At 37.7% G+C, this 25,509-nt stretch overlaps 2 protein-coding genes across 2 annotated transcripts; both read left to right on the top strand.

The window, feature by feature from the left end:
* Positions 1-12,575: 12,575 nt before the first annotated feature.
* On the top strand, positions 12,576-13,532 carry LOC311251805 (trace amine-associated receptor 13c-like; the record flags this gene model as incomplete). The annotated part of the gene is made up of 1 exon (XM_084344448.1): positions 12,576-13,532. One exon carries the CDS (start codon positions 12,576-12,578, stop codon positions 13,530-13,532), a length of 957 nt encoding a protein of 318 aa, XP_084200574.1.
* A 5,294-nt stretch (positions 13,533-18,826) lies between these two features.
* Positions 18,827-24,152, top strand: LOC311251804 (trace amine-associated receptor 13c-like; the record flags this gene model as incomplete). The annotated part of the gene is made up of 5 exons (XM_084344447.1): positions 18,827-19,263; positions 19,432-19,556; positions 22,437-22,519; positions 22,877-23,108; positions 24,127-24,152. The coding sequence occupies 5 exons, from the start codon at positions 18,827-18,829 to the stop codon at positions 24,150-24,152; spliced, it is 903 nt and encodes a 300-aa protein (XP_084200573.1).
* Between the last annotated feature and the right edge of the window lie 1,357 nt (positions 24,153-25,509).

The raw sequence follows: 25,509 nt of genomic DNA, 5'->3' as shown, positions 1-25,509 counted from the left end.
CGGTAGGCAGCAATCCTAGAAAAAAGGTGATCGTTGAGTCTACACTGGTCTCATCTCCTCAGCTCTGACCCAAGCTCCTCCCACCAGACAAGCACGGGCATCTGATGCACGCGCTTCATACACGTACACACAAACACACACACAAATCATTTGTAGCTATACTTCTGGGATAAAATGCATTACCCCCATGTCGACAAGAGGCAATACTGAACAGTGCTGAATTAGTTCATAAGACGGTTGCAATGTGTTAGTGACTCTAACGTAGCAACATAAACTTGATCTTGTATTAGCAGCAGTCATATGCCTTTGGCTACAGTTAGCAGAAGTCTAACGTATTAGCAACTTCCGACAATGCGTTGCCGGTAGCCGCTGTCACCTGGCTGTTTACATGCAAAACAATCCTCTTAGATTGTTTTGCACTGAAAGCGGGTGTTTCCAACCGTGATCGCAATCTTTACTGTCCGGTTATCCGCCATTGCTGCAGACTGGGTTTCCACCAAAGAGACGTGAACGCGCAACTGCTTTAGTAGAACAGCCAATCACAGGGCTCGCTCTCTCAGCTGCTCTGTGATTGGTCAAAGTCTTCCGTCACGGGCCAGATTCTTTGCAGGCTGAAAACAGAGCCTAGAGGAAGCGCAGAGGTCTGTTCTTCTCTCACATCACTTCATTTACATTATCCCCAAGGTTATTATGGAAGTTTTTGTCCAATATTGCCAAAAATAAGCTGCCTACCGAGCCTTTAAATATGGCAAATATCTGCCAAATTCTTCTTAAAACAAAATGTAGGAAATTGTTGTTGAAGACACCTGGAACCTAATGACAGAAACTTTCCTAAGAATGAAATCCTATCTTGTATCCGTTAAGGATGACATCTAGGATTTGTGGTGTTCCAGAAACATGTTTCCAAACTGCTTTTACGAATATAACATCCTATTTTATTGGGGGATAAGAAATTAGTTACTACAAAACCATCCTCATTTGAGAATTTCTAAAGTTAAGATCCATATAACTGCCACTGACTGTTGTTGGGTCTGTATGAAGATGACAAAGAAGATAATAACCAACATGTACACTGAAATACTGGGAACATTTCTCCAACTTTAACTATGAGAGTAGCTAACTCTGTTGTTAGCCTTTTGAGGAAGCTAACACTGACGTTAGCATGTTAGCTTTCAATTCACTAGAACATGTAAAATCGGTATACAGTATTTTTATTTTTCTGCAATGATAACCAATTTAGCTGAATATGTCTGCTTGTCTAGTGAAATGTTGGATTAGGTAAGATAAACATTGTTATTACACGGCTCTATTGAATGCTGCTCTCTGATTGGTTCATCACTGTGTTCTACGGTCCGTTATTTCTGTATAATGACCGTCGTCAAGTATAACAGACCGTTGCTAGGGACGGCGCTCTGATCCGCCCTGGCAACATATAGCAACATAAGCAAGACAACTGGACTTTCAACGCGTTACACCAACCACAGCATAAGAAGCACCGCTGTCCAGCTCCTCTCTCAGGCCGGCCTTGAATCATTGTGGGTGATTATTTATTATTTATTACACGGCTCTATTGAATGCTGCTCTCTCAGGCCGGCCTTGAGAGTGAAAGTGAAAGTGAAAACTTTACCGAGTAATCCTTGTCGCTGCTGAATCATTGTGGGTGATTATTTATTATTTATTTCACTCGTAAGCCGTGTAATAAGCGGGATAATGTATAGTTAGTCGGTTGTTCTGGAGAAATAAACCCCTTCAGGTTGTATGGAACCCCTCCGCTTCTGAATGTGATTGGTTTATTCTGAACACAGCCACATCCCCAGGAGGGTTTGCACACTTATGCAACCAAATTATTTAATTTTTTTAGTTTTTATTTTTCCCCCTAAAAGATTTCAGTTTGTTTTTCAACTGAGTTGTAAAGGTTATAGGTCACATTAAAGGTGGAAAAAGTTCTGAAATGATTTATCTTGGTCTCATTTTTTTTTACATCACAAAAACCTGGCATTTTACCAGGGGTGTGTTGACCATTTATATCCACTGTATGTAATATATGACATCCTTTAAAATTATACTTCATTACTCAAAACTAAATTGTTTTCCTTGTGAAACTATTAATGGTTATTTAGATCAATATTGTGCAAATTACAAATAGGATGACATAACATGACACTATTGAAAATTCAAAGGTGAGGGAATTCCTACTCAGATGTTAACATGCGAGTCTTCAGGTTAACCCTCTAACAGCCAAAATGCACAGTTAGTACAGTAAGGGCCGATGGGTTAGTATATAGATCCTGGAATTAAGCTTGTCTTAGTTCAGCAGAAGAGAAAAACCTGAATTCAGAGGGTGTATGGTTGTATTTTTCTTTTGTTTAGCATATTAAATATGTGTAAGAATATTTACTTATTGACATTTTGTTACACTACAAATTAAGAGCGTGTCAAATATAAAAAACTTGCTGGGGGCGCTATCATACTGTTGCCCCGAGTCAGTGCGGGCCATGGCTAACTGGTTTCTATGATAACTTCAAACAACTCTGCAGCACAATACATAGACACGTTTGACATAACCTCAACAAAGTTTCTTCAAATTCTGTCGAAAATGTTAGTTTGTTTTGTTGACGTTTGAAACTAAAATTGTGGCCATACCTTGTAGCAACAGCTGCCATTTCACCTGGTCATGAAACACTAGCTTCTCTTTGCTGCTCTGTTTCAGACAGAAAGGCCCAGAGAACAGAGCTTTCAAAAGAAAATGAACAGTAAACTCAAACAGCGCTCCCAATTTATGAACAGTTCAGTTTATAGCAGAGTGTAATTTGGAGCTCAGATTGACTATTTACAAACTTACACTCAGTGTGCATCAATCAACAAAAATGCAATAAAAATGTGTATATGTATAAATGTAACATATGATATATTTTAAAATTATACTTCTTCAGTACTCAAAACTAAATGGTTCTCCTTGTGAAACCATTAATGGTTATTTAGATCAATACTGTGCAAATTACAAATATGATGACATAATGATGTTGCTTGGACTATTTTACATGTATGTTAATAGGAGGCCTTTGATTGGATGGCACAGTGTATCCAATAATTATTTAGGTGGCTTCTATGTTGTGACATTGATTACAAGAGAGAGGTTACAGTATGTTTCTACCAAGGTCCTCTCTCTGTTGGGTTCCGTTGGGTTATCTCTGAGGTTTTGGCATATGTCTTTGGGTTTAGGATGACTCATTCGTTGCCTCCAGAGCTGCTGATGTACTGTGTTCCAGGCAGCAATGCCTCATGTGTTATGATACGGTTAGGTTTCTGGACAGATTTTGTCCTCTATTTGGTGTTTGTTTCAGGCATGCTGATTACCATTTTAGGGAACTCTCTTGTCGTTCTGTCAATATGTCATTTCAAACAGTTGCATAGTCCTACCAATGTGCTCATTGTATCTCTTGCTCTGGTTGATTTACTAGTGGGTGTTATTGTGATGCCCTTCAGTGCCACCCGGACTGTTACTGGCTGTTGGTTTTATGGTGATACATTCTGTCACCTACACTTTAGTTTTGAGGTGCTGCTCACCAGTCTTTCTATCTTCCACCTAATTTGCATTGCTGTCGACAGACATCAAGCAATATGCAATCCTCTGCATTATTCTAGAAAAATCACAATGTCAGTGGCAATGATCATGGTATGTGTCAGCTGGGCACTGGCTGCTGTCTATGCTTATGGAGGACTTTATTCAAAGGCCAATGAGGTAGGGTTAGAGGATTTGGAATTATTTAAGTGCATTGGTGGTTGTTTCATTTTCACTAACCCACTTTGGGAAATCTTGAGCAGTGCTTTGTGCGTTTTCTTTCCCTGCACTGTAATGGTTTGTCTTTACACTAAAATATTTATTGTGGCTAAACAGCATGTAAGAAAGATTGGAGATAAGAACAATTGTTTAAATGACAGAGGGAGAGGTGGGTTGGTTAAACAGTCTGAAAGCAAGGCTGCAAAGACTCTCAGTATTGTGCTTGGTGTATTCATCTTTTGTTGTATGCCTTTATATGTGCTACATTTGATTAGTTCTCTCGCTACCTTGAGTGTACCTTTTCTGCTCTCTGAAGTATTTTACTGGTTGAATTACTTCAACTCAGCCTGTAACCCCATTATTTATGCCTTGTTTTATCCCTCCTTCAAAAAATGTTTTCATTGTATAATCACTCTGAAAATATTCAGCTCAAATTCTTCAACTATGAATTTATCTGATAAATGACAAATGTCAAGACAGAAAAAATTAACTGTTCAACCTCTTCAGATAATATATTTTTGAGTTTTCAAGGTGTAAGGCATGCATTTGCTTAAGCTGCAGAGAGGCCTTTATTTGCAGTTGTCATCAATCATAAGAAACCTTTGTCTTTATTATAATATTAATGGTACATTTTGTCTAATAACATGCTTAATTACTGGGCTATCACGTTTGTGATAGTGTTTACACAATATTTTTCATGTTAAGCTTTTCAATACTTGCATTTAAAAAACAACTTGTAATAATAACTTCTATACTCAATTCATGATTATATTAATATAATTCCCCTTGATCAATTTACACTCGAAAAATGCATATATAAATGCTGTTACAGGGTATGTAGAACCTTGTTGAATGTGTTTTGCACTTTTTTTCAGTCGTTGTCTACAGAGAGCACCTTTTGACTTCTTGGAGGTCATGTATGAAGCTGGAGTTCTTCCCAGAAGCCTTTAGAAACACATTTTTACTACAGAAACATTAAAAATGGAACTTACATGAAGGAAAACATGGACTTGCATTTGTTTCTTGCCAGTCTTTTTTGAAAAGACAACGCACTGTATGTCCATTTAGTCAATATTTTGAGTAATTTAAATACCATGCACGTATATGTCAGCTTCATAATTAAAATGTGTCTTTAAGAAAATTAAAATCTTTAATACATTAACCAAACGGAATTCTTTGAAGTTTATTTTTATCAAATCCAGCAATTCTCTTGTTGCCTGTTCACCTGTTCTATCCTTTCAAAAGTTAGCTTTTGTCAACCTTTGTGCTGATTTCCATCACAGATCCATTGGGTCTCAGCATTACAACCTTGGATTGTGCGTTCTTTAAGTGACACCAAAACCAGCTTGTCCATCTACTTGCAGAAATGACCTCCATTCTGTCTTGACTCTGCTCAGACAGCTGAAGGCCCTCTCACATACAGCTGAAGAGACTGGTATTGACAACACCACATCATGTACAATTTGAATGTGGGATAACATCTCCTACAGGCCCCCAGAACATCTAAATAGCACACAACCCTACATTGGGAAAACATGCATTTAGCTGAATCCACTGCGCCAAGACAATTTTCCCATTTACAGATATTTTTTCTCTTTGTGACTGTTTGGAAGTAACTACACAGATGCTTGATATCATCATCTCCATAGGCTACTCTTTGAGGTCAGAGACCCTAGCAGCTCTCAAATCTTCCCCTGCACTGTAATAGTTTGTATTTACACTCAAATATCTATTGTGGCTAAACAGCATGTAAGAAAAATTGGAGATGTGAACAAATGTTCAAATGACAAAGGAAGAGGTTAATTCAAACTTAAACCCAATTATTTATGCCTTGTTTTATCCCTCCTTCAAAAAAGTTTTCAATTCATAATCACTGAAAATATTTAGCTCAAATTCTTCCACTATGAATTTATCTGTTAAATGACACACTCAAACATGAATATGATATTTTCAAATATTGTTTTTAAAACAAGGTCTTGTTCATGCATTTGCACCAGCAATAAAAAGATCTTAGTTCTGCTATTGTCATCAATAATTACATGTTCAATTTTCTTTGGAAACTCTCTTTTGTGCAACTAATTTCAGAAATTTCAGTTGAGTTCATATTATGCATTATTCTGTTGTGTGTTTTGCCTCGCCTTGTTTTGTCTCAGTTTATGTCTAGAAACAGCACCCGTTCACTTTAGTAGGTTGCAGTACATACTGAATTAGGTTTATCCTGATTTCTGCTGTAAAGGAAGCTGTAGTTCCTTACATGGCATCAACATGGGGGGGTGCCCCCGGACCCCCCACCAGGAGAACATTTTAGTGATTTTAAGATGCAAATTACGCTTTTTGACACTAGAATTTCTGTGTGCAAGTAGATACATGGCCCTTGCTAGGCACATAGTATATCCATCCATCACAATTACAATCCCAGAAATATCCCAGATTCCCAGTTAAATAGAGAGCAAATCTCTCATAAAAAAGACAGTTTTGAGAGAATAAGAACACCTCACTTTCTTTCTTATCTTATATCTTTTTATTTTTTAAGTCTCTTCGCCTGTACAACAATTTCGCATATACGTTTGCGCTGCTTTGCAACATGCTTTCTTCTTCTTTTATTATTATTATTGTTATTATTATTATCATTATTATTAAATTCCTTGCATAACATCACAGTGTTTCCCACAAGATTTTGTGAGACTATGGTGGGACCTCGGACTATCTAGGGGGGTCCGGGTGCATGCTCCCCCGGAATAAAATGTTTCTATATTTTAAAGTTAATTGCATCAATCTGGTGCACTTTGAGAGCAAAATTAAGAGGCTAGATCTATGAATACATTTTTGCTCTTGTAAACAACTATTTTCTGACATTGTTTTGTGTTCACTACTTACTTCTGCTGAAAACAGGATGAGCTGAAATGATTAATCGATTAGTCAACTGACAGAAAATCAATCAGCAACTATTTTGATAACCAAATAAGGAAAAATGCCAAAATGTATTTGTTGTAGCTTCTCAAATTGGATGATTTTAAGCTTTTTTGTGTCATACGTGATAGTAAACTGAATATATTTGGATTTTTGGACTGCTGATCAGACAAAATATGACATTTGAAGACATCGCTATGTGCTCTAAGAAATTATAACCAACTATTATAACTATTTTCTGACATTGTGTTGTATTTATTACTTGTTTCTGCTTGTTTCACATCAGGTTTAATGTTTTGTGCCACTGTGCTCAGAGATATCAGCTGAGCTAACATTTAAAAAAGGACAGAAATGAGTCGTTTGTTTCTGCTGGTTTGGCTCTCAGACATTAAGACTTTAATTTTCAAAGTCCTGCTGTTGTCCTGCGTTGCAAACCGATGCTTGAAAACAGACAATATTGAACGGTGTTGTAGTTTTCCACAGACTGAATGAAATACAGCAGCTCTCAGGACTTGTTGCTCTATCTTTCAGTGATTTCTCTCCTTATCGGTGAAATATGACAAACTGAAGTCACAGCTCCGGTTAACGTGGACGCCTATAGGGAGTAACGTTAGCGGCTAGTAGCTAAAGCTAAGGTAACGCTAACCGTGTTTAACGAACACGCAGCTGCAGCGGCTCCGGTGTTGACAGCGGAGTGAAAACACACCTGAGTCATTTCTCACTAACTCACCTGCAGACGAACCCGACACAGCCGCAGTATCACGCCTGCACCGGAAACGTTACAGTACCGGCTGACCAGAGATACTTTGCTGAATCAACGGCGCAAAACACAACGTTATGTTATTGTGAGCAGCATAAACATACTTTTGGTTCGTTATGAGACTATGGCGGGGCGCCATGGTCTCTGTAATTTAATGAATTCGTCAGAGCTGAAATAAGGTTTATTCCAGCCTGAACAACATCAAACACAGTCACTCCGGTGAGGCAAGACGCTATCACTCCCCCACCGGCTGGTCAGCTGGGGCCTCATTACAGAAACTTTCCCCAGAATGAAATCCTATCTTATATTAGTTAAGGATGACATCTAGGATTTTTGGTGTTCCAGAAACATGTTTCCATACTGCTTTAAAGAATATAACAGCCTATGTTATTGGGGGATAAGAAATTAGTTACTAGTTACAAAACCATCCTCATTTGAGAATTTCCAAAGTTAGGATCCATATAACTGCCAATGACTGTTGTTGGGTCTGTATGACGATGACAACCAAGATAATAACCAACATGTACACTGAAACACTGGGAACATTTCTCAAACTTTAACTGTAGGAGGAGCTAACTCTGTTGTTAGCCTTTTGAGGAAGTTAACACTGAGGTTAGCATGTTAGCTTTCAATTCACGAGACAACGTAAAATTGGTACACAGTATTTTTTTTTCTGCAATGATAACCAAATTAGCTGAATATGTCTGCTTGTCTTGTGGAATGTTGGATTAGGTAAGATAAACAATGTTAACATTTCAACTCCCAATCCCTCCAATCTAAATCTAGAAACACAAAATGACCTCTGTAATTCATATCCAAGCATGTGTGTTGAGTTACTTTACTTCATTCGCTCATCAGTCATACATTTAGCTAGTTGCCGTTTCAGCTGTCCATGACACACTGACTGCTCTTGGCTCTCTGTGGGTCCATCTCCTTAGACAGACTGCCCAGACTGTGCTTTGCCACTCCCAGAATGTGGTCCTCTGAATAACCTAACCGTATATTACATCAGTGCTCTGAGTTTACGAACAGTCCAGTTTGTGCCGGCGTGCAACCTGCTGCTCGGATTGACTTTTTACAAACGCACCTACAGTGTGCAGTGTGCTTCATCTATCCAGCACTTAGTAATTATTCACAACTTTTAAAATTATACTTCTCTATTACACAAAACTAAAATCATTTCCATGTGAAACTATTAATGGTTATTTAGATCAATATTGTGCAAATTACAAATGTGAGGACATAACAATGTTGCTTGGACTATTTTACATGTACGTAATAGGAGGCCTTTGATTGGATGGCACAGTGTATCCAATAATTATTTAGGTGGCTTCTATGTTGTGACATTGATTACCAGAGACAGGTTTCAGTATGTTTCTCCCATGTCTCCTATGTCTTTGGGTTTAGCATGACTCATTCGTTGCCTCCAGAGCTGCTGATGTACTGTGTTCCAGGCAGCAATGCCTCATGTATTGGGATACGGTTAGGTTTTTGGCCAAATTTTGTCCTCTATTTGGTGTTTGTTTCAGGCACGCTGGTTACCATTTTAGGGAACTCTCTTGTCATTGTGTCAATTTGTTATTTCAAACAGTTGCATAGTCCTACCAATGTGTTCATTCTATCTCTTGCTCTGGTTGATCTGCTAGTGGGTGTTATTGTGATGCCCTTCAGTGCCACCCGGACTGTTACTGGCTGTTGGTTCTATGGTGATACGTTCTGTCACCTACATTTTAGTTTTGAGGTGTTTCTCACCACTCTTTCTATCTTCCACCTAATTTGCATTGCTGTCGACAGACATCAAGCAATATGCAATCCTCTGCATTATTCTAGAAAAATCACAATGTCAGTGGCAATGATTATGGTATGTGCCAGCTGGGCACTGGCTGCTGTCTATGCTTATGGAGGACTTTATTCAAAGGCCAATGAGGTAGGGTTAGAGGATTTGGAATTATTTAAGTGCATTGGTGGTTGTTTCATTTTCTTTAACCCACTTTGGGTAATGTTGAGCAGTGCTTTTTGCTTTTTCTTTCCCTGCACTGTAATGGTTTGTCTTTACACTCAAATATTTATTGTGGCTAAACAGCATGTAAGAAAGATTGGAGATAAGAACAATTGTTTAAATGACAGAGGGAGAGGTGGGTTGATTAAACAGTCTGAAAGCAAGGCTGCAAAGACTCTCAGTATTGTGCTTGGTGTATTCATCTTTTGTTGCATGCCTTTATATGTGCTACATTTGATTGGTGTTCTCGCTAGCTTGAGTATACCTTTTCTGCTCTCTGAAGTATTTTACTGGTTGAATTACTTCAATTCAGCCTGTAACCCCATTATTTATGCCTTGTTTTATCCCTCCTTCAAAAAATATTTTCATTGTATAATCACTCTGACTCTGAATCACTCTGAATAATCAGCTCAAATTCTTCAACTATGAATTTATCTGATAAATGACACATCTACACTCAAAATATGAACTGTTCAACCTCTTCAGATAATATATTTTTGAGTTTTCAAGGTGTAAGGCATGCATTTGCTTAAGCTGCAGAAAAGGGCCTTTGTTTTGCAGTTGTCATCAATCATAACAAATCACTGTCTTCATTATTACATTAATGGTACATTTTGTCATTTACTCAATTCATAATTATATTAATATAATCCCCCTTGATCAATTTACACTTGATGCTGTTACAGGGTATGTAGAACCTTGTTGAAATGTAAGCCTTACTGCATTATTTGTTTAAATTTTTTTCAGTCGTCTACAGAGAGCACCTTTTTACTTCTTGGAGGTAATGTATGAAGCTGTAGTTCTTCCCAGAAGCCTTTAGAAACACATTTTTACTTCAGAAATATTACAATTGGAACTACCATGAAGGAAAACATGCACTTACATTTGTTTCTTGCCAGTCTTTTAAAAAAAAAAAAAAAAAAAAAAAAAGACAACACACTGTATGTCCATTTAGTCACCTAATATTTTGCGTAATTTAAATACCATGCAGTTTTATGGCAGCCTAATAATTAAAATGTGTCTTAAAGAAAATACAAATCTTTATGTGGGATAACCTCTCCTACAGGCCCCCAAAACATCTAAATAGCACACAACCCTACATTGGGAAAACATGCATTAAGCTGAATCCACTCCGCCAAGACAATTTTCCCATTCACAGATATTATTACTCTTTGTGACTGTTTTAACGTGACTACACAGATGCTTGATGTCATCATCTCCATAACCTACAAGCTCGGCTTTCTCCCATGGCTACTCTTTGACGTCAGAGACTCTCGCAGTTATCAAATCTTCTCCTGCACTGTTATACTTTGTATTTACACACAAATATCTATTGTGGCTAAACAGCATGTAAGAAAAATTGTGGACAAATGTTCAAATGACAAAGGAAGAGGTCAATTCAACCTTAAACACAATTATTTATGCCTTGTTTAATCCCGCCTCCAAAAAATGTTTTCGATTCATAATCACTTTGAAAATATTTAGCTCAAATTCTTCCACTATGAATTTATCTGTTAAATGACACACTCAAACATGAATACATTTTCAAATATCGTTTTTGAAACAAGGTCTTGTTCATGCATTTGTACCAGCAATAAAAGGATCTTAGTTCTGCTATTGTCATCAATAATTACATCTTCAATTTTCTTTGGGAACCCCTTCATGCAACTAATTTCAGATATTTCAGTTGAATTTGTATCGTCAATTTCAAATTGTACTGAAATCAATGCTTCTTTAACACTTTCCCCTGTAACAATGCACAAATATTGCTGGGCTATATTTAAATATTATGCATTACTCTGTTGTGTGTTTTTCCTCGCCTTGTTTTGTCTCAGTTTATGTCTAGAAACAGCACCTGTTCACTTTAGTAGGTTACAGTACATACTGATTTAGGTTTATCCTGACTACTGCTGTAAAGGAAGCTGTAGTTCCTCACATGGCATCAACAAATTTCTACTTAACAATCTTTACAAACTGACAGAACATGAAAGCAAACACGGATTGGAATGGTTTGAAAATATTTGCATGTTGGAAGCTGTAGAATGCTCATTTTTGAGAACATGTCATTAAACCACATTGTGCCCAGACAGCAGCAGAGATTCAGTATGTCTTTGAGATCAACTCATAATTTTGTTCACAACCTTGTGTTGAGCAAATAACAGTTCGTTTGGGCTAATAAAGAATAGTCACATGTTAAGTAGATAATTATTTTTATTACATAAATTTACATTATGGAAATAAACACTTAAATATGGCAAATATCTGCCAACTTCTTCTTAGAACAAAATGTAGGTCTTAGAAATTGTTGTTAAAGACACCTGGGGCCTCATTACGGAAAATTCCTGAGAATTAAATCCTATCTTATGTCAGTTAAGGATGACATCTAGGATTTTGGTGTTCAATATCCAAGCATGTCTGTTGAGTTACTTTTCTTCATTCGCCCATCAGTCATACATTTGGCTAGTTGCCGTTTCAGCTGTCCATGACACACTGACTGCTCTTGGCCCTCTGCGGGTCCATCTCCTTAGACAGACTGCCCAGACTGTGCTTTGACACTCTGAGAATGTGGTCCTCTGAATAACCTAACCGTATATTACAACAGTGCTCTGAGTTCACGAACAGTCCAGATTGTGTCGGAGTACAACCTGCTGCACAGATTGACTTTTTACTAACGTACCTACAGTGTGCAGTGTGCTTCCTCTATCCAGCACTTAAACATTCTGATATTTATGTTAGTAATTATTCACACCTTTTAAAATTATACTTCTCTATTACACAACACTAAAATAATTTCCATGTGAAACTATTAATGGTCATTTAGATCAATATTGTTCAAATGAAAAATATGATGACATAATGATGTTGCTTGGACTATTTTACATCTATGTTAATAGGAGGCCTTTGATTGGATGGCATAGTGTATCCAATAATTATTTAGGTGGCTTCAATGTTGTGACATTGATGACAAGAGAGAGGTTTCAGTATGGTTCTCCCAAGGTCCTCTCTCTGTTGGGTTCTGTTGGGTTATCTCTGAGGTTTTGGCATTTGTCTTTTGTTTGACTATGACTCATCCGTTGCCTCCAGACTTGTTGGACTGTTTTCCAGGCAGCAATGCCTCATGTATTATGGTACGGTTAGGTTTCTGGACAGATTTTGCCCTCTATTTGGTGTTTGTTTCAGGCATTCTAGTTACCATTTTAGGGAACTCTCTTGTCATTGTGTCAATTTGTCATTTCAAACAGTTGCATAGTCCTACCAATGTGCTAATTTTATCTCTTGCTCTGGCTGATCTACTAGTGGGTGTGATTGTGATGCCCTTCAGTGCCACCCGGACTGTTCATGGCTGTTGGTTCTATGGTGATACATTCTGTCATCTGCATGTCAGTTTTGAGTTGTTTCTCACCACTCTTTCTATCTTTCACCTAATTTGCATTGCTGTCGACAGACATCAAGCAATATGCAATCCTCTGCATTACTCTAGAAAAATCACAATGTCAGTGGCTGTGATTATGGTATGTGTCAGCTGGGCACTGGCTGCTGTCTATGCTTATGGAGTACTTTATTCAAAGGCCAGCGTGGCAGGGTTAGAAGATATAACAGAATCATTTTGTCTTGGCGGCTGTTTTGTTTTGTTTAACCCACTTTGGGGAATCTTCACTAGTGCTTTGTGCTTTTTCTTTCCCTGCACTGTAATGGTTTGTCTTTACACTCAAATATTTATTGTGGCTAAACACCATGTCAGAAAGATTGGAGATCAGAACAATAGGTCAAATGACAGAGGAAGAGGTGGGTTGGTTAAACAGTCTGAGGGCAAGGCTGCAAAGACTCTCAGTATTGTGCTTGGTGTATTCATCTTTTGTTGGATGCCCTTTTATATGAATGCAATAATTAATCCCCTCACTGGCTACAGCATTAATTCTTTCCTCTGGGAAGTATTATACTGGTTGAGTTACTTCAATTCAGCCTGTAACCCCATTATTTATGCTTTGTTTTATCCCTCTTTCAAAAAATGTTTTCATTGTATAATCACTCTGAAAATATTCAGCTCAAATTCTTCAACTATGAATTTATCTGATAAATGACAAATCTCAACACAATATTTTCAAATAGGATATATTTTAGACAAGGTGTTAGGCATGCATTTGCATCAGTCGCAGAAAGGCCTTTCTTTTGCACTTGTCATCAATAACTATTTGCATTTTTTTCAACAACCCACTGTCTTTATTAGGATGTCAATGCTACATGTTTTCTAACACCATGCTTTATTATTAGGCCAATATGTTTGTCCTCCTGTGTGATTGTTTTATATGCTATTTTTCAGATAAAGCTTTTTTAGTACTTGGAATTAAAATCCACCTTTATATACAATAACAAGTTGTATACTCAATTCCTAATTATATTAAAATAATGCACCATGATAAATTTACACTTGTACTAATTCATACATTAATACTGTTACAGTAAATGTAGGGCTGCTTTGAAAAGTGAGCATTACCAAGTCATGTATTTTGCTTCATTTTCAGTCTTTGTCTACAGACAGCACCTATTGACTTTTGGGAGGTTATGTACGAAGCTGTAGTTCTTCCCAGAAGCTCAAAGAAACACATTTCTACTCCACAAACATTAAAACAGAATGGATGTGAAGGAAATCGTGGATTTATATTAGTTTCTTGACAAATTATTTTTTCAATAGACATATGTCTATTTTAAGCTTCATTCAGATTTACATTTAGTTTGTCCACTGAGATAGCTGATGCTGTCATGTATATGAATATGTCAATTTTTGGCCTCATTTACTAGCTTAGGCTTTTTTGACCACTGCAGTAACCCAAGCTGTCATTTTTTCCCAGAAGCGCCCAGACTTGTGCTTTCATCAAATAAAAAATTGAAAATTCATGTGCCAGTGAAGCATGCCTCACATGGGGCTGGAGGCAGTGTGTGTTCCACCCCCTGGACATTGTTACTTCTTGCCTCCTCAAATTTACATTTACATTTAGGGCATTTAGCAGATGTTTTGGTCAGAAGGGACGTACAATAAGTACATTTCTCACAAGAAACCACAACATATCACCGCCAATAAAGTAAGAATGAAAAAATAGAAACAACTTTCAAGACCTCGTCTGAGCATAGTAGCTGCTATCTATCAAGGATACCTTCAGTACATAATTGCTATGATTTAAGTGCTAAGGGTAAGAACATACAAGTGCATATACGTTTTTTGTTTTTGTCTGTTTCTTGGGGGTGAGGGGTGGGAGGGAGAAATTAAACAGATATGGCTATTATATCTTTCAAGTAAGTGGTGATTAAAAGGATCACAAGAAAAAGGCTGGAAAACAATGGAAATCACATGGAACTGACTTCTAACTGTTATCTGTCAGAATCAGGTGAGGATTGATAATGCGAGTTATTGGCTCCGGATACTTGAATCTGTCCATAAATCGTATAGACTTGCCTCAATCTCCCAGTATCCAGCCAGGGTACATGCCTATACCTGTAGCCTCTAAGATTGTATCTCGCCTGGTCATCAGGATAGTTTTCTGAAGCCTGCTAATATCCAGCCAGTCTATCACAGTCTTGCACCCAGAAAATCCACACAAGAGAAGACCTACTAAAATGTTAACTCATGAGTCTTTAGGTTAATACTCCAGTCAAAATGCACAGTTAGAACTGTAAGGGCCTATGGGTTAGCATGATACAATACTATCGTGGTGCCTGCGGTGCCTGTTAGATATATATTGTGATTCCCTTTTAAATACTGCAATTCTACAAATTGTGATTTGATAAAACGATACATTGCAGATTTTTTTATTTACAACTAGACAATGAAAGAAGTTGAATGATACACCTGTATATCATGAGTTATACTTCCAAAAACACTGCACACATCACACCAGACAGTCTTTCTGACTTTAATTTACATTTAACTGTCTCTGCTCAACAAGTGCCAATAATGAACAAAATGGCAGGCTAAATTAAAACAGAGTAAAACTCAATGCAGGACAAATGTAGCCTTTGAAATAAAATCCTTAACAAACTGTCCTTTTCAAACGATGGACTGCATATGAATGCTCATCTACCTGCTAGTGACGTAAGAAAGTGTGAGCCTTTAAATTATAATCCAACATATGATGAAATTAACAAAAAACTCATTTCCAACCCCTGGAACCTTTCAAACTGGTAAATAAAAAAATGTACAGTAATTAAAAATAATACATGTAATATTTTAAGTGCTACGGTCAGTTGCACAGGCTCATCAAGCTCTCAGTGCCTTAAGAAAATTTAGTGAAATAACTTAGATGTTAGGCCAAAATGACGGACAAAAACTAAACTTTCTCGATGGTATAACATACTGCGACAAAGGAAGAGATGTGATGATAAAACAGAGTGCTAGGATGCAAAGACTATGGGTATTGTGCTTGGTGCATTCATCTTTTGTTAGATGCCGTTTTTCATGGCTTTGATAAGCAATCCCCTCACTGGCTTCAGCACACCTGGTCCTGTGTTGGAAGGATTAGTTTCGTTGGGTTACTTTAATTCAATTTTCAATTCATAATCACTCTGAAAATATTTAGCTCAATTTCTTCCACTATGAATTTATCTCTTAAATGACACACTCAGACATGAATATGATATTTTCTTTTCAGAACAAGGTCTTGTTCATGCATTTGCACCAGCAATCAAAAGGTCTCTCTTCTGCTATTGTCAACAATAAATACATGTTGAATTTTCTTTAAAGACATCTTTTGTGCAACTAATTTCAGAAATATTGGTTACATTTTCCAGTTTTTGAATTTCAGAAACACCTTTGATTAACTTGTGTCATCAATTCGTATTGAAATCAATGCTTCTTCAACACTTTCCCCTGTAACATTGCACAAATATTGCTGGGCTATATTTAAATATTATGCAATACTCTGTTGTGTGTTTTGCTCTAATATCAAACAGTTTGTTTGTGCTAATGAAGAATAGTCACATGTGAAGTGGATAATTATTTCATTAAATACATTTACGTTATAGAAAAAAAACACTTAAAGGCTCGGTAGGCAGCAATCCTAGAAAAAAGGTGTTTGTTGAGTCTACACTGGTCTCATCTCCTCAGCTCTGACCCAAGCTCCTCCCACCAGACAAGCACGGGCATCTGATGCACGCGCTTCATACACGTACACACAAACACACACACAAATCATTTGCAGCTATACTTCTGGGATAAAATGCGTTACCCCCATGTCGACAAGAGGCAATACTGAACAGTGCTGAATTAGTTCATAAGACGGTTGCGATGTGTTAGTGACTCTAACGTAGCAACATAAACTTGATCTTGTGTTAGCAGCAGCCATATGCCTTTGGCTACAGTTAGCAGCAGTCTAACGTATTAGCAACTTCCGACAATGCGTTACCGGTAGCCGCTGTCACCTGGCTGTTTACATGGTAAATCAGCCCACACAACCAATCCTCTTAGATTGTTTTGCACTGAAAGCGGGTGTTTCCAACCGTGATCGCAATCTTTCCTGTCCGGTTATTCGCCATTGCTGCAGACTGGGTTTCCACCAAAGAGACGTGAATGCGCACCTGCTTTAGTAGAACAGCCAATCACAGGGCTCGCTCTCTCAACTGCTCTGTGATTGGTCAAAGTCTTCCGTCACGGGCCAGATTCTTTGCAGGCTGAAAACAGAGCCTAGAGGAAGCGCAGAGGTCTGTTCTTCTCTCACATCACTTCATTTACATTATCCCCAAGGTTATTATGGAAGTTTTTGTCCAATATTGCCAAAAATAAGCTGCCTACCGAGCCTTTAAATATGGCAAATATCTGCCAAATTCTTCTTAAAACAAAATGTAGGAAATTGTTGTTGAAGACACCTGGAACCTAATGACAGAAACTTTCCTAAAAATGAAATCCTATCTTGTATCCGTTAAGGATGACATCTAGGATTTGTGGTGTTCCAGAAACATGCTTCCAAACTGCTTTTAGGAATATAACATCCTATTTTACTGGGGGATAAGAAATTAGTTACTACAAAACCATCCTCATTTGAGAATTTCTAAAGTTAAGATCCATATAACTTCCACTGACTGTTGTTGGGTCTGTATGAAGATGACAAAGAAGATAATAACCAACATGTACACTGAAATACTGGGAACATTTCTCCAACTTTAACTATGAGTAGCTAACTCTGTTGTTAGCCTTTTGAGGAAGCTAACACTGACGTTAGCATGCTAGCTTTCAATTCACTAGACCATGTAAAATCGGTATACAGTATTTTTATTTTTCTGCAATGATAACCAATTTAGCTGAATATGTCTGCTTGTCTAGTGGAATGTTGGATTAGGTAAGATAAACATTGTTAACATTTCAACACAATAACTTCCAATCCCTCCAATCTTAATCTAAGGGAGATTGTTGTCACATCTACTACACAGCCAGTACTTGCCAGAAATTCCTGCAGCTCTTTTAATGTTGCTGTAGGCCTCTTGGCAGCCTCCCTGACCAGTCTTGTCATCAATTTTGGGGGGATGTCCAGTTCTTGGTAATGTCACTGCCATATTTTCTCCACTTGATGATGACTGCCTTCACTGTGTTCCATGGTATATTTAATGCCTTGGAAATTATTTTGTACCCTTCTCCTGACTGATACCTTTTGACAGTGAGATCCCTCTGATGCTTTGGAAGCTCTCTGAGGACCTTGGCTTTTGCTGTAAGATGTGACTAAGAAAATGTCGATAATGAAAACCCTACTAGAGCAGCTGGACTTGATTTGGGGTTAATCAGAGGCCCTGTAAAAGATGGCAGGTGTGTACTGACTCCTATTTAACATGAGTTTGAATGTGATTGGTTTATTCTGAACACAGCCACATCCCCAGTTATAGGAGGGTTTGCACACTTATGCAACCAAATTATTTAATTTTTTTAGTTTTTAGTTTTCCCCCTCAAAGATTTCAGTTTGTTTTTCAATTGAGTTGTAAAGGTTATAGGTCACGTTAAAGATGGAAAATTCTGAAATGATTTATCTTGGTCTCTTTTTTTTTTTACATCACAAAAACCTGGCATTTTACCAGGGGTGTGTTGACCATTTATATCCACTGTATGTAATATAAGACATCCATGTTTTCCTTGTTAAACTATTAATGGTTATTTAGATCAATATTGTGCAAATTACAAATAGGATGACATAATAATCTTACTTGAACTATTCTGCATGCATATTAATAGAAGGCCTTTGATTGGATGGCACAGTGTATCCGATAACTATTTAGGTGGCTTCTATGTTGTGACATTGATTACAAGCAAGAGGTTTCAGTATGTTTCTACCAAGGTCCTCTCTCTGTTGGGTTCTGTTGGGTTATCTCTGAGGTTTTGGCATATGTCTTTGGGTTTAGAATGACTCATGCCTCACTGCCTCCAGAGCTGCTGATGTACTGTGTTCCAGGCAGCAATGCCTCATGTATTGCGATACGGTTAGGTTTCTGGACAGATTTTGTCCTCTATTTGGTGTTTCTTTCAGGCATGCTGGTTACCATTTTAGGGAACTCTCTTGTCATTGTGTCAATTTGGCATTTCAAACAGTTGCATAGTCCTACCAATGTGCTCATTTTATCTCTTGCTCTGGCTGATCTACTAGTAGGTGTTATTGTGATGCCCTTCAGTGCCACCCGGACTGTTCATGGCTGCTGGTTCTATGGTGATACGTTCTGTCATCTGCATGTCAGTTTTGAGTTGTTTCTCACCACGCTTTCTATCTTCCATCTAATTTGCATTGCTGTCGACAGACATCAAGCAATATGCAATCCTCTACATTATTCTAGAAAAATCACAATGTCAGTGGCTGTGATTATGGTATGTGTCAGCTGGGCACTGGCTGCTGTCTACGCTTATGGAGTACTTTATTCAAAGGCCAGCATAGCAGGGTTAGAAGATATAACAGAATCGTTTTGCCTTGGCGGCTGTTTTGTTTTGTTTAACCCACTTTGGGGAATCTTCACTAGTGCTTTGTGCTTTTTCTTTCCCTGCACTGTAATGGTTTGTCTTTACACTCAAATATTTATTGTGGCTAAACAGCATGTCAGAAAGATTGGAGATAAGAGTAATAGTTTAAATGACAGAGGGAGAGGTGGGTTGGTTAAGCCCTCTGAGGGCAAGGCTGCAAAGACTCTCAGTATTGTGCTTGGTGTATTCATCTTTTGTTGGATGCCCTTCTATATGAATGCAATAATTAATCCCCTCACTGGCTTCAGCATTAATCCTTTCTTCTGGGAAGCATTATACTGGTTGAGTTACTTCAATTCAGCCTGTAACCCCATTATTTATGCCTTGTTTTATCCCTCCTTCAAAAAATGTTTTCATTGCATAATCACTCTGAAAATATTCAGCTCAAATTCTTCAACTATGATTTTAACTATTAAATGACACATCTAGACTCATTTTCAAATAGGATATATTCTTAACAAGGTGTTAGGCATGCATTTGCATCAGTGGCAGAAAGGCCTTCGTTTTGCACTGTCATCAATATCTATTTGCATCTTTTTTAAACAAATCACTGTTTGTCCTCCTGTGTGATTGTTTTATACGCTGTTTTTCACGTAAAGCTTTTTCAGTACTTGAATTTAAAAAACACCTATACACTAACAAATTGTATACTCAATTCCTAATTATATTAAAATAATGCACCATGATGAATTTACACTTGTACCAATTCATACATTAATAATGTTACAGTAAATGTAGGGCTGCTTTGAAAAGTGAGCATTTCAAAATCATGTATTTTGCTTCGTTTTCAGTCTTTGTCTACAGACAGCACATACTGACTTTTGGGAGGTTATGCACGAAGCTGTAGTTCTTCCCAGAAGCTCAAAAAAACACATTTCTACTCCAGAAACATTACAAACAGAATGAATGTGAAGGAAAATGTGGCTTTATATTAGTTTCTTGCCAAATAATTTTTTCAATAGACAACATATGTCTATTTTAGGCTTCATTCACTGATTTCCACTTAGTTTGTCCACTGAGATAGCTGATGCTGTCATGTCTATGCACATGTCAATTTTCAGCCTTGTTTACTAGTTTAGGCTTTTTTGACCACTGCAGTAACCAAGATGTCATTTTTTTCCCAGAAGCCCCCAGACTTGTGCTTTCATGAAATAAAAGTTTTAAACTCCGTGTGTCAGTGAAGCCTGCCTCACATACACATGTCCTACCCCCTGGAACGTGTTATTTCTTGCCTCCTCAAATTAAACAGATATGGCTGTCGTATATTTCACGTAAGTCATGATTAAAAGGATTAAAAGATGTCAAACAAGAAAAAGGCTGGAAAACAATGGAAATCATGAGGAACTGACTATAAAAAGTTACTTGGAGAATCGGATGAGGATGATAATACTGGCTGCGGATACTTGAATCTGTCCATACATTTCTGAGACTCACACGGGGGCCAGGGGAAGACCCAGCCCACCCCCACATGAAACTGAAATGCAGAAAGAATACATTCACAAGAGGAGTATAGACCTGCCTCAATCACTCAGTAACCAGCCGGGGTCCATGTCTAGTCCTGTAGCCTCTAAGATTGTATCTTGCCAGGTCATCAGGCTAGTTTCCTGCAGTCAGCTGATATCCAGCCAGTTTATCAGACTATTGTACCCAGAAAATCCAAAGGTGAGAGAATTTCTACTCAGATGTTAACATATGAGTCTTCAGGTTAACCCTCTCACAGCCAAAATGCAAAGTTAGTACAGTAAGGGCCGATGGGTTAGCATATAGACCCTGGAATTAAGCTTGTCTTAGTTCAGTAGAAGAGAAAAACCTGAATTCAGGGGGTGTATGGTTGTATTTTTCTTTTGTTTAGCATATTAAATATGTGTAAGAATATTTACTGATTGACATTTTGTAAGTTATGTTATTCATTCATTACACTACAAGTTAAGAGTCTGTCAAATATAAAGAACTTGCTGTGAGCACCATGTCCTAGCTGAAACTCTGGGGGCGATATCGTGCTGTTGCCCCGAGTCAGTGTGGGCGGTGGCTAACTGGTTTCTATGCTAACTTCAAACAACTCTGCAACACAATACATAGACATTTTTGACATAAACTCAACAAAGTTTCCTCAAATTCTGTCGAAAATGTTAGTTTGTTTTGTTGACGTTTGAAACAAAAATTTTGGCCACACCTTGTAGCAAGGGCTGCCATTTCAACTGGTCATGAAACACTGGCTTCTCTTTGCTCTCTGCTGCTGTTTCAGACAGAAAGGCCTAGAGAAAAGAGCTTTCAAAAGAAAATGAACAGTAAACTCCAACAGCGCTCCCAATTTATGAACAGTTCAGTTATAGCAGAGTGTATTTGGGAGCTCAGATTGACTATTTACAAACATACACTCAGTGTGCAGTGTACATCAACAAAAATGAAATAACAATTTGTATACGTATGAATGCAACATATAACATATTTTAAAATTATACTTCTTCAGCACTCAAAACTAAATGGTTTTCCTTGTGAAACCATTAATGGTTATTTAGATCAATATAATGCAAATTGCAAATATGATGACATAATAATGTTGCTTGAACTATTTTACATGTATGTTAATAGGATGTCTTTGATTGGATGGCACAGCGTATCCAGTAATTATTTAGGTGGCTTCTTTGCTGTGACTTTGGTAACAACACAGAGATGTCAGCGTGTTTATCCCATTTCCCCTGTCCTCTCTCTGTTGGGATCTGTTGGGTGATCTCTGAGGTTTTGGCATATGTCTTTGGGTTTACAATGACTGTTGACTTTTCTCAAGAGCAGTTCATGTACTGTTTTTCAGGCAGCAATGCCTCATGTATTATGTTACAGAAAGGTTTTTGGACCAATCTTGTCCTCTATTTGGTGTTTGTTTCAGGCATGCTGGTTACCATTTTAGGGAACTGTTTTGTCATGTTGTCAATTTGTCATTTCAAACAGTTGCATAGTCCTACCAATGTGCTTATTTTATCTCTTGCTCTGGTTGATCTACTAGTGGGTGTGATTGTGATGCCCTTCAGTGCCACCCGGACTGTTCATGGCTGCTGGTTCTATGGTGATATGTTCTGTCATCTGCATGTCAGTTTTGAGGTGTTTCTCACCACTCTTTCTATCTTCCACCTAATTTGCATTGCTGTTGACAGACATCAAGCAATATGCAATCCTCTGCATTATTCTAGAAAAATCACAATGTCAGTGGCAATGATTATGGTATGTGTCAGCTGGGCACTGGCTGCTGTCTACGCTTATGGAGTACTTTATTCAAAGTCCAATGAGGCAGGGTTAGAAGATTTAATGGCATCAATAATGTGCCTTGGTGGTTGTTTTGTTTTCTTTAACCCACTTTGGGGAATGTTGAGCAGTGCTTTGTGCTTTTTCTTTCCCTGCACTGTAATGGTTTGTCTTTACACTCAAATATTTATTGTGGCTAAACAGCATGTCAGAAAGATTGGAGATAAGAGCAATTGTTTAAATGACAGAGGAAGAGGTGGGTCGATTAAAAAGTCTGAATGCAAGGCTGCAAAGACTCTCAGTATTGTGCTTGGTGTATTCATCTTTTGTTGGATGCCCTTTTTTATGAATTCAATAATTAATCCCCTCACTGGCTTCAGCATTCCTGCTTTCCTCTTTGAAGCATTATACTGGTTGTGTTACTTCAATTCAGCCTGTAACCCCATTATTTATGCCTTGTTTTATCCCTCCTTCAAAAAATGTTTTCATTGTATAATCACTCTGAAAATATTCAGCTCAAATTCCTCAACAATGAATTTATCTGTTAAATGACACATGAACACTCAAGAAATAAACCGTTTAACATTTTCAAATAATATATTTTTGAAACAAGGTGTAAGGCATGCATAAGCTGTAGAGAGGCTTTGGTTTTGCAGTTGCCATGAATAATTACAAACCACGGTCTTTATTATGATATTAATGGTACACTTTGTCTTTGCTTTATTGCTGGGCCATCATGTTTTCAGGTAAAGCATTACAGTAAATGCATTTAAAAAATAACTTCCTAATTATATTAATATAATCCCCCTTGATCAATTTACATTTGAAAAATGCATATATTAATGCTGTTACAGGATATGTAGAGACTAACAATTTAAGCCTTACTGCATTATGTGTTCTGCACTTATTTCAGTCATTGTCTACAGAGAGCACCTTTTGACTTAGTGGAGGTCATGTATGAAGCTGTAGTTCTTCCCAGAAGCCTTTAGAAACACATTTTTACTACAGAAAAATTACAAGTGGAACTAACATGAAGGAAAACATGGACTTACATTTGTTTCTTGCCAGTTTTTTTTTTTTTTTTTTTGAAAAGACAACACACTATATGTCCATTTAGTCACCTAATATTTTGAGTAATTTAAATACCATGCACTTATATGTCAGCCTAATAATAAAAATCTTTAATACATCAACCAAACAGAATTCTTCTGAGTTTTTTTTCCCATCAAATCTAGCAATTCTCTTGTTGCCTGTTCACCTGTTCTATCATTTCAAAAGTTAGCTTTTCTCAACCTTTGTGCTGATTTCCATCACAGGTCCATTGGGTCTCAGGATTACAACCTCGGAATGTGGGTACTTTAAGGGACTCCAGAACCAGCTTGTCCATCTACTTGCAGAAATTACCTCCAACATGTCTTGAGTCAGCTCTGAATGTGGGTTAACCTCTCCTACAGGCACCCAAAACATCCACTTGAAGTAACACACATTACACTACATCGGCAGAACATGCCTTCAGCTGAATCCACTCTGCCAAGACAATTTTCCCATTTACAGATATTTTTCTTTGTGGGCCTGTTTTGAAGTGAGTCTCCAGATGCTAGATCAGGGGTCTGCAACCTGTGGCTCTGGACCCGCATGTGCCTCTTTTGCCCCTCTGCAGTGGCTCCCTCTGGCTTTGACATGTTGCATTTTTTTATCATCATCACTGTTTTAGGCCTACAGTGTTTCTTATATTCTCTGACAGTAAAAATGCACACCCTACACACTAAATTGTATCTGTTCTATCAAGTTGTGATTAACTGAATGATTCAATTGAATTGAATTAATATCATTGTGTCTATGCTCATGCCTGAGGGTTGATCACTGTATGTGGCTAAGGATAAAAAAGAAGGATTAACTCACACTGACATGAACTAAAACAAAATCTAAACTGTACTGTTCTTTATCTATTTTGTTCACTGTTTTTTAATTTTGTACATTTTCACAAACAGGGAGGACTTAAGTAGGTCTGCATATATAGTTCTGTATTTCTATTCTATTTCTATTTATTGTAGGCGAGTTCTTTTCTTTCATAAATGCACCAAAACATGGCATCAGTCAAATGGAAATGCAAAGTTCAAGTACATTATACTGTAAGCATAACTAGCCCACTGCAGAGTTGCCATATGATGTGAAAATATAAATGAATGCTCATTTAGGCCTATTAATAATCCTGATAGACTAATTTAGACTTTCTAGTCTGTGTTACCTTCATTATAAGACACAGAAATGTTTTGCAGCTCCAGAAAGATTTTTTTGCCAAGGAAGGGGGGGAAAATGGCTCTTTTGATAGTCAAGGTTGCTGACCCCTGTGCTAGATGTTATGATTTCCATGAGCTACAGGCTCTACTTTCTCCCATGGCTACTCTTTGAGGTCAGAGACCCTAGCAGCTCCAAAATCTTTCCCTGCATGGCAATATTTTGTATTTACACACAAATAACTGTTGTGATATAAGGCGGCAGCGCGGAGCTGATGATGTTCACTGTGTGATCACTAAACATGTCCATCACTCAACATAATATTGAGAAATGTCCCACAAAGCAGCGTTACAGGACCAAACAACAGTAACGTAGTAACTGCTTGTGTCTTTGGCAATTTATATGAGTAAAAAAATACTGCAGTTATAGATGGAGAAATGTCGGTCAGCCTGTTGATCCGACCGACTCTTCATCACATTTCTGCCCGAAAAACAGCGTCTGTCCCCAGCAAATAACTTTAACTCATCAAGTGTTTGTCGCGGAGATAAAAATCACTGCGGCGGTCAGCCCTCCTGACGGAGACCTCAGTGAACTTTCCA

This window comes from Pagrus pagrus (assembly GCF_965226575.1).
Source record: "Pagrus pagrus genome assembly, chromosome: 22".
In the NCBI taxonomy this organism is placed as follows: domain Eukaryota; kingdom Metazoa; phylum Chordata; class Actinopteri; order Spariformes; family Sparidae; genus Pagrus; species Pagrus pagrus.
Note: the sequence above shows the minus strand (reverse complement) of the source record. Positions and strands in the feature narration are given on the sequence as shown.